The sequence below is a fragment of the Lethenteron reissneri genome, chromosome 17 (genome assembly GCF_015708825.2).
Source record: "Lethenteron reissneri isolate LAM-NWPU_2019-01 chromosome 17, ASM1570882v1, whole genome shotgun sequence".
Taxonomy (NCBI): domain Eukaryota; kingdom Metazoa; phylum Chordata; class Hyperoartia; order Petromyzontiformes; family Petromyzontidae; genus Lethenteron; species Lethenteron reissneri.
The window spans coordinates 3,533,518-3,551,841 of NC_083795.1; the positions used below are offsets into that span (position 1 = coordinate 3,533,518).

At 43.2% G+C, this 18,324-nt stretch overlaps 1 protein-coding gene across 2 annotated transcripts in view; it reads right to left on the reverse strand.

Moving 5' to 3' along the window:
* The window catches only part of ATRN (attractin), a 305,667-nt gene that overhangs the window by 144,221 nt on the left and 143,122 nt on the right, over positions 1-18,324 (reverse strand). For both annotated transcript variants that reach the window (XM_061552847.1, XM_061552846.1), the window contains exon 20: positions 7,750-7,843. In XM_061552847.1, coding sequence (XP_061408831.1) covers positions 7,750-7,843 — 94 coding nt within the window. The remainder of the gene's footprint in view (positions 1-7,749; positions 7,844-18,324) is intronic.

Sequence of the window (18,324 nt, forward strand, 5' to 3'; positions counted from 1 at the left end):
ACACGATGGCCACTTTTAATTAAACATCACTGCCACGTAAAATTCTCAAAACAGCAGGGTCCAGATGTTCCGCAGATCTCAAAAATAAATAGCTCGGACACACCGAGAAGCAACGCACTTGCATGAAGAAGTGTCTCTTTAATTAAACGACAATAAAATATTTTTTGTTAAGATAACTTTTCAGGTGTCTGATCTCGATGACGGGTGCTTGCTGCACATGCCAGCACACACGCATTGCGTAAATGTGTCCGTTGGGAAAAGCCGAGCTGTTCGGACATTCCAGCCAAGCTAATTTTCAGGTGTTCAAAATGAATGTAGATTCCAAGAACACAGGATGAGATGTTACTATCCTTTGTGCAAGCACTTCCAAGAGTTCATGAACAGTGAGCCTGGTGAAATTTGGGGAGCGCATCGTCAGTAGTGTACCTTTGGTTCCTAGGGTGTTTCGGCCTTTCATACTATACACCCTCCCCAAAGGCGGCCAGCGACAGGGTGATCAATCCTACGCTTGCGTCCCATTCTCAATTAGTCATAGGAGTTGCCTTGTTGTTGATAGCAACTTATTCGATTGACATCGGCCACAGCGTGTTCTCGTATAAGACACTCGCGACTCTCCCTCCTTCCAGCCGGTCAGCCAGCAAAACTTTTTGTTTAATAATATAGTAGGATAGCATATACGTGTAGGTGGAGGGTGGGTAGAGGGGGGGGCGTGACGTCAGAGCGATGCACGAACACGGCTCGACACTGTTGGATGTTGGTCATATCATGAGGCAGATGAATAAGCAAACCGACTAATATCACCTCGATAAAAGGTGCATATATTTGCACTGTTAGATTTATAAATTCAGTGATTTTTACCAGTCACTTAAGGCATGCAGAAATCTCACCAGGATAAAACATTAATTAACAAGCATATTGCACAGACGCACACACACACCAAGTGACACGTTTTTCCAACGGTTTGACTCTTAGTGTAGATGCCTTTTTCAAGTGGACAAGATCATAATCATAACATAATGCAAATTTACACACACACACCGCATGTCAAAACTTTCCATTTTCCATAAAGGCAAAGGCTTCCTTAACCATGACCAGTCTAAATCATTAACCGAACGAAGATGGTGATTTTAACCATCTGTACCTCCATCAAGAACAAAATTCCAGATTTTTACTTGTTTCCCCCCCCCCCAGATAATGAGAATCAGACCAGTTAATACCATGAACCAACAGTCTAAGAGTTATAACATGATAGGAAACAATATCAACTGCTTTCAAGAGACCATTAAAGACGAAAGAATGTAAGTGTTATCTAAATAGTCAGAAATAGTATGGAACACTGTACAGCTTTCAGTAAGAGTGCTATGGCAAGATCTACGGCCTAATTGTTTCGAACTTAGTAGAGTTGGGACAATGAGTTGATTAAGTTAAATGTGGAAACCCCGTAGAAGCTCCATCCAGCGTGATGTGGTGATGTGGCCGGTGACATAACTAGGCCTCACCTAACAGGTGGGTACGGAGGTGAGACTATTATCCAACTATTTTCGTGTTTTTCGGTTCGTCGAGTAATCGAACTGAAAATCGGTAGAGAAACCGATTACTTGAAGAATCAGAAAGCTCAGAAACTGATTATCCTCCAGATATAATACAAGTTGTTTTTTTATAAAAAATTTGAGGCAAATTGCGATGCTTTTATATGGGTGCGCAATTATTTGGATCTACCGCATCAGTGTGTTTGTGTGGGGGGTGCATGTGAGATAATTACCAGTTATTAGAGAAGACTTTTGATGAAATTAGCAGATTTAAAAGATGCCTTCCTGGGATATCAATGGAGCGTAAGATAGCTTGAAAAATAATTGTGAAATACTATCAGCACGGGTTTAACACAATGGATTTAGTGACGTTCAGGCCATTCTGGACATCCAAGCTGCAATGCTTCTGATTTAAAACTAAAAACTTTATATTTTACCAGGTAAGGCCCACTGAGAAATATAGCTCTTTTTCAGAAGAAACTTGGCCACAAATGCTAGCTCAATGAAGTGGCTTATCATGTGGAAATGTATAGCATGTTTCTAATATGGAGGGAAAAACTGGAAGACATGGAAAAAAATCCAAGTGACCACGTGGAGAACATACAAACTCTAAAATTACAGGTGTCATGGTTGGGGTCAAACCCATGGCCTCCTGTATATCGGGCGAGGTAGTTAACATCTCGCCAACGCAACACACCAAATTCGCATGCAAGAGATTTACTGTTCAGCATTAACATGAATATGACAAGAGAGAGCTCCAGTCCATGTTTTCCAGAATGCCTGTATTTGGAGGCGCTAAATGTTGTTTCAACTTTATGATGCGCTGCACAGCATTCACTCGCCGTCGAAGAGACTCAGAGGGGTCAGGAGGAACCACAGAGAAGTGGGAAGGCAGCAGCCATGCGTTGAGCCGACGCCAACAATTTGCCCGAGTGAACCTATGGATTACGGAGCAATGCTCCCCACCGTTGCTCAATGAGATATATTGTTCACAGCAGGGGCGCGTTGAGCATTCTTTAAAACATGCGCGGAACTGATTCTGCCCGATGGACGAAACCAATAAATTAACCCCTGTACCACTTCGTTCAACGTCTACAATGAGGAGTTTCATGGTGGAACCAATAATGTCTGAACCTCACACATAAATGCCAAAAAAAAACACATACAATACACGGGCATGCACATACACACACACACAAGGGAATTACACGACTTAATAAGCTTATAGGGGAATTAACCAACTAAAATATCAAAAGCTTCTCTCTCATGACAGGGAATTTGTTTTCTTTTCCTTTTTCCCTAAAGGTTGAGTTGTTAATCATGATTTGCTTCATTCTGAGACACAATGCTCTTGCGAATTTATCAAATTAACACGCCTTGAAAACACGAGCCCGCGTTGCTTCTCTTTTATTCCGCAGCAACTGCCACCCCCCCCCCACCCCAAGCAGTGCATGGAGGGGAGGGCACGCCCATCACCAGGTTTCACAGCAAAAAAAATTGGGAGCGTTTTTTTTGTTTGCGCCCGTGTAACTTGCAAACGGCAAACACCGCCAACTGAATAAGGCCAGGGCATTCCACTCGCCGCCACGACGGACGCCAGCGGAGATGGATTTTCGTACACAACACGGGAGCCAATCGAAACCAAAGCAAGGCACGAATGTGCGCGAGCCATGAGGAATAATCACGCCAAGTTGGCTCCACGGTCGCCCGTGTCACAATCCCCCCTCCCAATAAATCTTTATCAGCTTCTTAAAAGGGAAGAAGAAAAATACACCCCCCCCCCCCCCCCACAAAAACGCTACTGTTGCCGGATATAATTTCAGATAAACACCTGCGCAGACAATGGACCGCAACTGAGACCTTTGCATGGCCCCTCTCTCTCCTCTTTTTATCTATCGCTGAGCCCTCAATTCATCTTCCCTTGTCTATAATCTCACCAAAACTGGCACATGGCCGCCGGAAAAGGGGCGCAACAACATTAATACTGGCCGAGCAGCAGTAGTGGGCGAGTGGTTGCTCGCATTAAGCGGCGAGCAATCTTGGGCGAACGAAAGGCAGGACGAGACAGTAAAAATCAAGAACGTTATTCAAGGGCCTGGTGGTGAGTGGGACTGGGGGGAGAACGTGGGAGGGGGTGAATGGATTAGTCTTAACACGATGCACCCATACCAGAAAGGTACATCACACGAATAAATGCCAGGTTTCAAAGAACCACACGATTGTACTTAATTCAAAACCGCACAAAGGTGTCTGAATTGCTGAGGGTAAGTACATTTTACCTCTTGTAATAGCTTATGAAGGGGTACACAATATGTCTCCCATTTTTTTTTAGTGATATATATGAAGAGCGTATAACCTAATTTGAAGTAAGCACAGCAGAACAAGCTGCTTAATTTTTCAAATTTTATATCTTTGTATTCGAGTATCATATTTAAAAAAGCACAAAATAAAATTATGTTGTTGAGAAAAAATCTAACATTCAGCCTAAATGTAATGATCCTAGCCAGTACAAAGCCACTAAACGCATGTATCAATGGGGCCATGCTATACTAAGGAATAAAGCACTGTACAGCTTTTGTGGGCGAAGAGCTTAAAGCTTGGTCCGCTCACCCCTGCCCCCTATCAGCATCAGGCCCAGGAAAACGACTCAAGTCTGTTTGTGCATCTCCTGCAATGTTTGCAAATAAAGGCTTGCCCCGAAGGCAGGCTTGCATTACTCCAATACCAGAAAATTACTACCGAGTCTGCCGAAGGGCAATTTCACATCGATATTCACAATTCACAATGCACATCGATTACGGCTCCCAAATATAACCGCCGTGAGAGGAACCCCTCGCTAATCTGAAGTTGACTGCACCGCGGGCGAGGGCAAACCTCGGGGTGGATCTGATCATTTTTCTTTGTGGAATCTAAGAATGTAATAGATCAAATGGGTTTGCTGTGAAGTCAGCAATCATTGATGTATGGAATACTATCACAAAGGCAACAGACAGGCCACAAACGTGGGTGGCATAAGCCACGGAAATTTCTTATTAGTAAAAAAAAATCCTAAATTATGTGCTTTGATGTTACTTGACAAGAAGCCACTGCAGGCCACACGGGCACATGACCAACATAACTTGGTATTCCCGCCATTCTTATAGCGCAAGGCTATCACAAAGATGCTATGTTTCACAGACATTCTACAGTAATTTCAAAAGGAGGGTATTTTTTGTTTCAAATTTGGACTATGGCCATCTATTTTCTAACGTTGCCAATCGATCTTAATGCACCGGCAGTATTAACCAGGGTGATCTGCCAGGTTTGAACTGCGAGCCTCATAAAGCAGTAGTAGATTATTCTGCAATGATATTCAGTAAAAGCCACACTACCCAATGGATGTACTTTTCTTGGTAATCTGCGGATTTTCCCAGGAGCCCAACAACCTTCAAATAGGGAAGAATTTAACACAATGCATAGAAATGGTATCACCCGCTCTTGTCAATATGGCATCATGTTTCCATAGGTTTTTATTTCTTCTGTGAGATCACATTTGAAGGATTTAGCCATTTCAGATAATGTTGTGTGCACGTTTATTTTTCTAAACGTCTACATGTAAGCGTGTTAACGCTGATTAAACCATCACATGAACTACACACAGCAAGTACATTCGAAGATATATTTCGTTATTTTATTTGCATTCATGACTGCCGTTGGAGTTCTCTGCAGCGCTTTCCAAATTATTTTAGTCTCCTGAACGCTGCATAATTCTTGCCATTTGGTTTGCTGCTGAGATGACTCAAATAAGTTATCTGAGCCATGGGTATTTTAATGAGCCTTATGCAGTGACTGGAGATGCCCTATGGAGAAAGTTTAGTGGTTTTTTGCTTTAGTAATATTTTTCCTTTAGGCCCGATGATGGCTATAAAATACTACTTTCGTACAAAACTATTGTAGCGTGTGTTTACTGTGATTAACAACAACTCTAAGTTATAACCACTATTATCAAAGTTATGTAACATTATGAATGAATAGGTAAATTAAATGTAGACCCTCATGCCACTTTCAAAAGACACCTATTCTGGAGAGAAAAAAAAACTCCTAAAAATGTATAATGTCCCAAGACTGTCTTAACATTCAACAGAGATGGCCCCACCACACAGAGGAAGGCTAAGGCAACCCATAGGGACCAAGAGATAGAACTCTGGTACATTGAACATGACAGATGCATGGCTGTGACTGATTGTAGGAATTTCTATTTGTGTGCCTTGCACACAGAGACAACAGAAGAACCTCTTATCATAAACAAACCTTATGGACTTTCCAGGACTAATGGGAGTACACTGGGCAATATGGTTTCTATTTGGCATCACCACAAAAAGCCAAAAATATATTCTGTCCCACCTCATAAATAACCATAGACGTGGAGGAGGTTTGGAGGGGATGTGGATGTGTGCACGTGCGGTGTGATTTTGAATTAATAGGGAAAAGAGAGTTAAGCATTTAAAAAGAAAAAGAGGAAAGTGCCTCCGAGTCGAACCCCGAGTGGTAAGCGAAGAGTATGAGAGCCAACGCAATGCAATGGCTGATGCACAACGGCAAAAAGTAAATGTCTCTTATTAAGCAATGCACAACTACAGACCCTCATGGGGGCCACCACACCACCGTTTGGCCAGCGCTATATGCACTCGCTTTCAATGCAACACCATTTGCCTTGTAACACATGGGCTCTCTGAGGTGGATTTTTAGAGCAGCGTGGGTTTTATGGGAATATTCATCCATCGATTGCCTCCATTTGAGTCATGTACCATTCAGGCCTCTTGCCACTACCTCTGTTGTAAGAAGCGGCATGCATCAGGGGAAGGTTATTTTTTATTATTTTTCAATCTCTGTTCAGTACCTGTTGTACATTTACGGTTTCAATGAAAGTCAATTTTTGAAAACAAGCACTGGTCTCTCGTCAATAAATAGTTTAGAACAAAACCAGACGAATGCTCGAATGTAATAGCGGTGGATTTTTTCACCGGCAAATGTATACTTTTAGAGATTTGCAGTAAAACAGCAGTGTTCTTGCAAACTTATATTGCTGACAATGTTAAACCGCATGCACGTTAAATCTCTTTCGCACATTACGTGGCCAACCGTGCTAATCGGAAGTGAAAATGTTATGCCAGTAGCCATAAGATTAAAATATTTGTTAACGCTGTTAATAGGCGCAGGTGCATTTGGAATGCTGCGTGTTCAGATGAAAGAATTTAACAATGCTCTGCTTTTTATAGATGTCAAAATACTCCAAAGCAAAAACAATATGACCAAAAACTATCACCGATTTTTTTACATGTACAATATTTTTTTTTATTTTAAAAAATCCAACTGATGTACTTGTTGATATTTTTGTTTGTAATGCTGAAGCACAACGCATGAAGGAGTTCTAAAGTAAAAACCGTTGAGTGACACAGCTCGTTGCAAAGGGCAAAGCAATATAACATAACCAACATTAACCATTACAGTGGAAAGTTATCCACAGCACTTTTGCCAAGTTTAAATAGATATAGGGAGATGTATACAGAGGTGTGGATGCACACACACATCAAATGAAAAAAACAATACGAAAAAACTCTCATTTAAACCCCAGCTTCATAGCCACGGACATTCGAACTGCCACTGCAAGAGCTAAATAATAAAATTGGCACAACAGTTGCATGGCATTTAATCTTTCTGCCCGTGTGGCAGTGCGAATTTTTTCTTGGGAGGAGGCGGAGGAGGAGGAGGAGCGGGGGGGGGGGGGCAGGAAACGGTGGTCACAGCAGTGGGTAATCAGGAGACTCCAACAGGGAGTGGTGCCGAAATACACAATTAAACCCCAGTCCGTGGCGGGGTCCCTCCGCAACATCCAGATGGCCATCAAAGGAGTTTCATTAATCACGGCTTTGCCGACATCAAAGCACGTGAAAGCAGAGGACATTCAATAAAACATTTTGCTTGTTTTGTTCTAAATCGCTTGCTGCCGATGTGTGCAGGACCTATTCAAAACCATCAGCAGAAAAAATTGAATTAAAAAAATAGAATCGCATCCAGAATACAAAACATGCCTGAGACTGCCCAACTGGTACAATTGTACAGAATTCTGTTTCAAGAAGTTTTTTTCTTTCCCAAACGTGATTAATTTGGCGGTGGTGACCAAACAGCACGTATGAGCACAAAACTGGGAAGGGAACAGGGGGTAGATGTGAGTACTTACAGCTGGCATTGGTCTCCCTTTATGCCTTTGGTGGTGCAGTAGCATTTGCCCGTTTGCGCGTTGCAGTCCGTGGCATGGTGGTTGCATTTGCACCCTGAGTGGGCCACACACGCACACACAGGCACACACGCGCACACATAAGAAAACAACGCACGTGCACAGCATTAATCAGCATCCGTCCCATGCCTATGCAAAGAGTGGCACACGCTTGGCTGAATGTCATGCTTCTGTTATTAAATTGCTTTGTTAATAATGCGATGGAAACGTTATTATATTTTTCTTCATCCTGCTAATTATGTCGATAGTTTTTTTTCTATTTTGCATACTATATTAAAACAAAAATCTGCTATCCAGATTTACATATTAACAGCGATAATACACATAACAATACTAATATATTTTTGCCTTGCTTTTCCTTCTTCATTGGAAGGGTCGCCCTTCGGTAAACTACCACAAGTGATAATCAAACAGATGCGTATACATGTCAATGTCATGAACGCCAGCTCAAATGCAATTGTACAGTGTTCATGTAACTTACATAGAATAATTACATTAAAACGGGGGAATAAAAAAAATGCTGAACATTGCAATCAACCTGCTTTTTGACACCTTGCTAGTGGCAAGCCAGTTGCACTTTGCTCTGTTGTAATTACACAGAGGATAAAACGCTAATATTAGTTCATCACCAAAAATCTTAACACCTCGTTCTATATTTCTCGTGAACATTCAAACCGAGGCACTGCCGTCAAAATGCAAAAGCGGAGGTGCTAGGCAGGTGCTTAATTAAACATTACGCGCCCTCGGGAATGATCCAGTGACGGAATATCGTGACAAGGTGTCGGCCACTCCCTGTTCATTACACCGGGGAATTCAATCCTGCTGAAAAGTACAAGTTTGCTAAAAAAACCTGTTCCAGAAACTGCATTATGAGTCAAAGCCTCCCAGCTCCCCCAACCTAATCATTACTGCTCGCTTAAAAGAGGCACTCTTCATGTATAAACGTGACGTGTAATTTTAAAGCCGTCAAAAGGACTCCCAGAGATCTTCACGGTGCAAACAGAAAAGCTGTGGAAGAGACAGACGTGCAGTGCCCCCTAGCTGATGTCGCCGAACCGTCGCGGTTGATCGTCGGGAAGGAGAGCGTTTTGCGTGCACCGCTCAATTATTCTCTTTAATTCCGTATGATTTCGAACAAAAAATAATTTGAATGATATTTTGAAAAGCAGGCATGGTTTTTTCTGAATTCGTCATTTGCTTTAAAGTGTCGTGAGAAATGGACGAGGTGTGTTCGCAAAGGTTGTGAGAATGAGATATTCAACTTGGCTGCTCGCGATTAACGATGGCAACAGAAATGCACTGGTTCTGGAATTCTAGTGTGCAATGCAAACTCACAACAACATAATTATTGTCACAAAACTGTGGATTCGGGTAAAGCATTTCCATTTCTAAAGATGTACATGGTTGTCAGCCGTAGGAGAAGCACTAATAGTAGTATCACGGAATTTGCTGTTATTAATGTCATTTGACCAACAATGTACACAAACATGTGAATCTTTTACATTTGTAAGTAGCCAAACGCACATTCTTACTTAAGCCCAATTATCAACACCTCTGTAACCACATCGTGTTTGTCAGCACTGCAAATTGGCCTTTTAATTGTCAAAGCAATCAACGGCGGCATTCGCATTTTTTTCATGTATTCTCTCTATTCCGTAACGCGCACCACTGGCCGCTGCCAAGATTAAACCGGCAAACCAAGAGGGCCTTTGAAGTCAGGGAAGTGAACACAACGGAGTGGGGGGGTTGGGACAGCTGTGGGAGAAGCACCCAACTGTGTCGAGCCACGTTTGATCGGGCCACACAGATGGACCCGCCCGCCCGCCCGCCCGCCCCACCTGTGCAGCGTCCGCGCAAAGGGGGGGCCGCAGTGTCCGGCGCAAGCCGAACAAAAAACAAAGCGGGACAGCGGTGGTATTTGTTGTGCAGATGGGGGCCAAATTGCATCTGGCGTGCTACCGAGATTACCGCCGAGATTGAGATTTTCCTATGCGGCTAATCCCGCATTTTGTGTTAATCCATTTTGTATCGATCAGTTTTTCGCGCATCAAGAAGGAGCGGTCGATGCATTTCTCGACGAACGTGGGCCGTGTGTGGCGTGTTTGATACCTCGATACTGGGTGGGCGGTCGATGGGTTTTTTTTTCTACGCACGCACCTCGCCATCTTTGACGATATTGCGTATAAGGGCGCAATTACATTGACACGGGTACAACTCATTACAAACGGTTCAATCTTGGCCTAATATGGGCAAACAAGAGCCTGAAATCAATGAAACCCATAAACTTGAAAGACAAGGCCAATTAAACCTCATCAATTGAGCTGATGGCCCTTTTTTTACTTTTCATTACGTTAAACCAACTTAGGCAGAGTGACATTCCCGTGGAACGCGGCAAAACATTTGATACCTCAATGTTGAGGCTATTAGGTGGTGTACGATAGGGAAAAGTTGAGACATTGGCATCTGTACCTATCAAAAAAGTATATTTTTTACCAATGTTGTGTTTATTTAACAAAATACAATGGCAATGTTTAAAATATATATATTTACAGAAATGTATCATATAGGGCATTACATAAGCGCCATGTTCTTCTACAAGGACATTTTTGAAGGAGGCATTTACTGACAATAGGCATGAGATGAATGTAAGTGTAACATCTATGATCTCAGTCTTAACATTATCAATTCTATGTATGTCCATAAAATTCCATTTCATCAATGGGTGGTGGAGTGGGTTGGGTGTGTGCGTCTTCAATTGTGGGATTCTTGAGCTCATGTATTCAACCTCATCAACCTCATCAACCCCCTAACATGCTGCGATATGCTGTGAAGTCAATCAATTAAAGTACATTCACTCATCGCCGTGGTCGCTAGAGATTACTTTCTTTCTTTGTACGATATTTGAGCAACACCGTATTCTGCAGTCACTGGCCTAGATATTTGGGAGGACGAAATTACCGATCTTTTCCAATCAATCACATATTTGTGCACTTAAGTAACAGGAATGCGATTGTAGATTGAGCAACTAACGACCTTTATTTTATACAGACACAAAGAGATGCATTTTAGTGGAGGTCGTGAAGCCAGCAGTTGCAGGGCTGCACACCTTTATACCTTTGTAGAGGAGTAAAATGAGGACGTGACGTCAGGTGTGCCGTTCAGTGCGATGACGTCACGTCTCCTAGGGTACTTAAGGGATACCCCGTGACGTAAGCGGGGTCACTGTGGGAACGGGCAGAGTAAGCAGGGTGAAGAGGGAACCAGGGCTAGAGAGAGGGATCGAATAGGGAGTCTGGGGAGAAGCCGGTAGTAGCCGTAGAGGTGTTTCTCTCTCCGGTCGGTGGAGTCGGCAGAGTCCACGATCCGACACGAGAGAGAGAGAGACCGGAGCTAGCCGGCAGGGACCCGGACTCAGAGTAGGACCCCTAGCCCCTGGGAGGTGTGTACCCTGTGTATTATTGATAAGCTTTAATAAACCCTGGCAAAAGACCTTAACTTACCTCCGTCTCCGAGTGCGTCCGTTGGAACTTCATAACCACTGGTGTCAGAGTGTCTGCACTGCCGCCACCATGTTTACATCGGGAGCGGAGCGCAAGAACCCAGCGACGGGACCATCTTCTCTACACCTTAATATTCAGCACGTGAGAAGTCCGATGCAAATGCAAAAACACCTGCTGGAACCATAGGATTATTTTCCTTGGAACACCAAAGTGGTTTAAAATAATAATAATAACCGACTTAAATAGTATAACCTCTAAGTATGCACCGTATATATGTGATCTGTTTTCAAAAGGAATCTCCTATTCAGAGCCTAATTCAACGGCAGCTGAATTGCGCCGCTGTAGAGAAAGCTGTGACCAATTGTGCCAAGGGTATTTCACAATCGCACGCCTTCGACTCGAAATAAATGTACTGTGGTGACAGGACTGGGAAAAATATATGTTTGAAAATGACGTTTTATCACCGTGTAATTACGTTGGAAATCAATTGCGGAATCCACAAATAAAAGCCCTGTATTCACATCTTGTGACCAACAGCAAAAACTCAAAATGCAGTAGGCTAAAAAAAAAGATAATAATTTCCATTTCGCGTACCTAGGTACAGAATCCCAAAACAACTGTAAAACACGAGTGACAAAACACGTGTGACAAAACAAAAACGCGGACGTGAAGAGGAGCACATTTTTCGGAGAGGAATAACTCACGATAACAAGCCAAAAAGAGAGAGGGGGGTGATTCAGGGCATCACACAACGAAACCACCGTGAACTTCGCTGGCTGTTGTGCGAACAGGGTTCCACACGGTGGCCATCTGAGGCAAGTAAACGATACGGGACAAGAAGTAAAATGAAAACCTCAGGGTGAAATCGTCCGACGACCAGGATTTGAACTGGCGATTGCGACGAGCCGTTCCCCTGTTAAGGTGGAGCACGTGCCTTGGCCACCGGCTCCCCAGCAACGTCTTTATTTTTTACATCGCTGCCCCGGAGTTCGGAGTTCCAAATATACTCAGCTTTGGAATCACTTCAGCTGAACAGCGGCGGAAATTATTCACCTTTTAGAAGAAAAGTGAGAAACATTCTACTGCGCAATGCATCATCGCCGGGTTGTCCTCTTCAAGGTTTGAGAGACTAACATACGCTAATGTGCGACTACGGACTGATAAACCCAATTTCCGTTGTTTGCCTTGTGCAATTTTCTTTTAATTCACGAACGTATGTACTTGTTAGATTTTATCAGTCCTTCCCCGTAACTGTATACACCCTGTACACCCATGCTGGATTCAAATGTACCGTATAATGGTCGCAATTCTATTGTTAATCTCTAATCCGATTCACCAATAGCAAATAAGGACCATGAAAATCTGAATTTACACAGCACTGCAGGTACACTGGGTATATATTTACATGCGTTAAGAGAAGATTAACAACCAAGAGGACGTAATTATATTGGAATACCTTTATTTTAAGAGGTATACTGCATAGAAAACAAAGACAAAGATCTCCGGATAGCCTCGTTGGGGCAAGTGCCGTTAGGGAGCACCTATGAAGGCCGGCACGGCGCACGACGGGGTAGGTGGCCAGCACCACACCCGGTCACCTTTGTCTCCTCGGTGCTGACGTTTACACACCGCACCAGGTACACATTTAAGGCTGAGTAGACCTCGGAGAGGCCCAGGACCAGTTCAGATTTTCTCCACTGTTATTGGAGGCGAGCGCGGGAATCCAACGCGGGCCGTTGGGTTTGTAGCGCAGAAAAACCACGCGCGCACGTGCGTATTTGTAAGCAACCCAGACAAAGGTAAACCAAGCATAAATATAACCAGACGTGTTGCGACACCCATCCACCAAAGAAACAAATTTGAACCCCACCTTGAAATGTGAAAATTGGGAGAGAGATTGCTAATTTAACAAGATTGATATTGAAAAATCAACACCTGTGACAAAACAGCAGCTTCAGCCCCAAGGTTAGTTAGAATGTGTTCGTTACTCACACTAATTCAATTATTCATTCAGCCATTTGCCATTGTCAGCTCATTCACTTGCTCACCAGTTCCCCTGGCTGCTGCCAAGCGTCCACGCGCTGGCAGCCTCAACAGCCACTTCCGAAAAGCCTGGCCTCGAGATTTGTTCACGAGGTCCAGAGAGGGGTGTGCGACCATGTACAGTGATGTATGTTGAACTTCTTCTTGGTTCTTTCGGTAAAGTCACGTAGAAGGGAAGTAATAAAATAATAAAAATAAAACATAATAAAATAATTATCACGACGTTTCGGCCACAACGCAAGCAGCCGTCCTCAGGTGAAGAATAGGTCTGTCGGGGAGACAGAGTCTGAATGACACACCCCAGGCTTGAAGCGACTATTTAAAGTCGTGAAAATGATTTTATTATGTTTTATTTTTATCATTTTATTACTTCCATTCTACGTGACTTTACCGAAAGAACCAAGATGAATCCCTGCAGTCACGAAACCTTTAAATCGAAATTTATGTTGAACTTCTTTCGCACCATACATAGCCAACCGTGTTCATCGGAGGTGCGAGGGGAAGGACAACAAACCAAACGCAAAAAGTCGTTCGAAAGAAATGAGTTTTCAATCCGGATTTGAAAGTGCATAGCTCCAGCGGCTTCCTAATGTTCGAAGAGCGTTCCATACGGCCGCAGAAGCGCATCTGAAAGCGCGGTACGATGGGGTGCCGGTCTTGGCGCTCGATGCAGTGACCATGAGACCTGCAGCGACCCGGCCTCAGCACCTTAGCACGCAGTCAATGTGTACAAATGAATTACGCAAATAATTTCCACAAAGCGTGCGCTCCAATCTGGTGAGAAAACTCACGCAATGACGCCCCCCCACCCCCCCACCGTTAGAGAAGCTATCTGGGGAAGCGTACTGTCAGCAACACGATTGCCAAAAATGTTTAATCCAACGCACGTGGCAGCATGCAGACTTGGGGAGAGGCGTTCTGGATTACACAGCTGTGTTTGTTGAATGACAATTATGTAGCGGCGGTCACAGCAGAGTTGTGAATATGATGATTTCACCAATTTCTTCATCATCATCCACGATCAATTCTCTGTCGGATGATGCCCTCCCCAAAGCTGTCGCCATGGCATACGTCCCCCAACCCCCCTCCACCCCGACCCATCTCTCACTCTCGCCCCGCGGAGCCGATCTCAACGCCCTCGGGGAGACTTTTCTCTGCGCCCTCATTTCTTGATCGCTTTCACGCTCCCATCGCGAGTTAGGACACCGTCTGTGATTTTTGTGCCGCACTATTTTATCCTGATGGGTTTCGCAGAGTTCTGGGTATTGGTCCATCTTTCTGCGTGGCACTGTCATCCCTTTTTACATACCTCTCAATCTCTCCGACAAGCTCCTCATGTTTTCTTGGTTCTTTCGGTAAAGTCACGTGACTTTACCGAAAGAACCAAGAAGATGAATCCCTGCAGTCACGAAAGCTTTAAATCGAAAAAAAAAGCTCCTCATGGTTTCAGTCCACTTGTCCCCCCCCCCCCACCAACCCCCCTCTCCATACTCACTACACTGTCCCCCCCACTACACCTCCCTGTTCCTGATGACGACTGCTTGAGTTGCGATCGAAACGTCGTGATATTTTTAATCACATTATTTTATATTATTACTTTTTCTCTCTACGTGACTTTACCGAAAGAACTATAGAATATCACTACACTGTCTTCGGCATTGCTGGCGTTTTCATTATTTATGGTGGTGACATTCATTTAATTTTACTTCTCAAGAGATTGTTTTAACTTTTCCCCTCACTCCCGACACTTCCAACACAAATAATCCAAGTACATAACCGTAACTGAATGATTTAAAGCAGTATCATCATGTTTTCCCAACTGACCATTTGAAGCCTGGAATTATTTTGCTTTTCCTACCTCCTCCTCAACTAGCGTACATATTTTGATGACGACAGTCTTTGTTTTTGGCTGTAATTAACTGTGTCGTCTCTTGAGAAACGTTGCACAGTCTAACTTGCATCGCACCAGCCTGTGATCATGAATTTGCCGAGGACAGAGACATGGATTGGATGTTAAGTCAATTTCATTTCGAATTTCTCCATTCAATCTCATGCATATCCAAAAGGTGGTCATCACTTCCATGTCCCCGGCTGGCGATGTACTCCGGCAGACACGCTCATCGCTCTCGTTTCTCCGATGCCAAATTTACCGATCATCCCTCTCATCACTGCTCCTCTTACGTAACTTTGTACAGAATTCTTCTTTCATTTCAATGTTGCCGTGTGTGTTTTCTCCGCACTTTAAGGTTGGTCAATTTGTTCACCCATTTGGATCCATACTCTTTGGTTCTTTCGGTAAAGTCACGTAGGTAAAAATAAATAATACAAATAATAGAAATAATAATAGAAATGCAATCATAATAATTAATATACTATTATTTTATTATATTGTTATTTTGTTTCTATTATTTTTTTTATTTTTTTATTTTTACCTACGTGACTTTACCGAAAAAACCTAAGAGTATGAATCCTTGCAGTCACGAAAGCTTCAAATCTAGAGCCACTGGACTGTTGTTGAATGTTACATTTGAATTACATTTAACTTGTAACCATTTGAAAGCATTTGTTTTATCTGGGCAACTCTATCTAACACATGATAGCATTCCTGTACAGACCTCGAATTATATTCCTCAATAATTACTGCCGGATAAGTTGACCTCGAGCAAGACATGACACAGAATTCTCTTCAGTTTCTCCTAAACTCAAAGAGTCCAACAATATACACATTTATACCTGACAGTTCTGTTTCCAGTTCAAGTCACCAAAGTCCATGCACTGTATGTGTGATGAATTCGACCGGTACAAAATGCGCTCCATGAACATGTTGCATTGTTCAAGATGAAAATATCATGGCCAAAGTCGCTGACGCCACCACACCTCGCGAAGGCTTTCTCACCTCTGCCAACCCCCCCCCACCCCCCAGCTGCTGCACGGTAGACACGTGACCTCCAACATCAGCCCTGACAGGGATCGTACCATCTGGTCCTGGGGTCGTTCCCTTGGTCACGCGGACTTGTGAAGGGCACACACGTGGCTTTCCCCATTCAGTTGACAACGGGGATGACACTCATTTACTGTTTAGAGCCCCTAAAAGAGCCAGTGGTGGAAATGACTTAATTCCTATGCTGGGGGTGAGTATGTCAATAGGGAGAACAATTGTTGACTTCTCCACAAAGTGGTGCCAATTTTATCAACCCCAGAGAGATGATGGGCTGAATCGATCCAATCAACAATGCAACTTCGCAACCTTCTGATCGCAAGCCACCACAATCTTACTCGTTGTCATAAAGATAGCTACAGCATTGATTTATTGTAAACATTGCACGTGACCATTAGCTTGACATACTGTGTCAATGTGGCTTGAGTCGGTGTAGTTCAAAATAATATTGTGCAAACTATAAGGAGGATTTATGTGAGTTCAGAAGCTTTTGATTTGCTACAGTTCGGCCAAGTAACACAGAAAGGAAAATGTATTGATTGAAGGTGTTGAATATTCTGCAGGATATTGACGCATTTAATCTAACACATTACAAAGCAACTGGGAGAAAAAAAATTGGTGGAAAGATTTTTTGCACTTACACATTTTGCCAATTACATTGAGCAGTGCATTAATTGATCTTTTGTGCTAATCACATTATTTGTTTACAAAATTAAGTCCCCGCCAGTCAATAGCTTTTAAAATGCTGAAACACCATCTGGCTTAGTGTGCCTTAGGCCTTGCACTGCCAGTCAGATATGCTCGAGAAACAAAACAACTGTGAACTATGAATATTACATTTTCAAGTTTGGATGTCTACATTGCACGTCATAAATAAGTCACACAATGATGCAAAATGTCACCTTACGAGAGAATGCAGGCGATTGTGTAGAATGTTATTATTTAGCACAGCACGGGGTGGTGTTGCCAGCACCGTGCGCCTGCCCACTTCATTTTTAGGCCCGAGATAAATGAAAGGAAGCACGCAAGGGGATCATAACCCAGTACTTTAACCATGACCACCACCATCATCGTCAGCCACTATCTATTCACCGCTGGACAAAGGCCTCCCTGCAATATTGAGATTCCTTATGGTTCCGTGATGCCACGATCCATCTCACGTCTTGACGTGCTAATCTCATCTCTGTGGTTGGTAAACCCTCTCAATGTACTTTGTCTCCTGTGGCTGCCATTATGTCACCAGTTTTATCCCGTCGGAATTATTCCTTCTAGCGACATGTCCGACCCAAACTCACTTACCTTCCTAAACAATCAATTTGTTGTCTTTGATTTGCGTGTTCCTCTATCTGTCCTACCAAGATAAGTGTTTATTTAATTATGTCTTGTGGGATATTGGATAGTGTTTCAGGTTCCGTTCAGTTTCGGTTTGTTTAAGTTTATTTGTTACAGGGAAGGTCCCGTTTAGCCAGTTCCCTGGCTATTTTACAAGGGCGATCCGTGGTGCGTGTGCACAACAGCAGAACCAAAACATTCCAAAACTGATAAACAAGATATTTGACAGTCTAAACGTAACGCACGTGAGCCAAAACAATGCAAGTGTAATACGAAAGAGTGAGGTGCACGTAACCGCTCAACAGTATTTTAGTTTAACAGTGACGTATGTCATAGCGAGATATCTATGCATTGATTTAAAACGCTAATCTTTAGGCAGATCATCAAGGACTACTACTGGAGATGGTATTCAAATGGAAAGTAGCACCAACACCAAAACAATTGAACTAAACCAACACCAAATGTAAAGCGGCTCAAATGCAATATTTTGTGGCAGTCCTGAATCTATCGCGGACATTCTGAATTCCGATGGGTGAGCGCCAGTCTCTCCGCTGAACAACCAATCTTGTTTTTCCACATTTTCAGAACTTAAGTGGAATGATGAGCTGAACCCGCCCACGCAACCAGGATTTGAACTTGGAATTTGATTATTTTGAGTCTAGCTTTCTATTCCACAGCTTAGCCAACCAGACATGCTTTAATAAA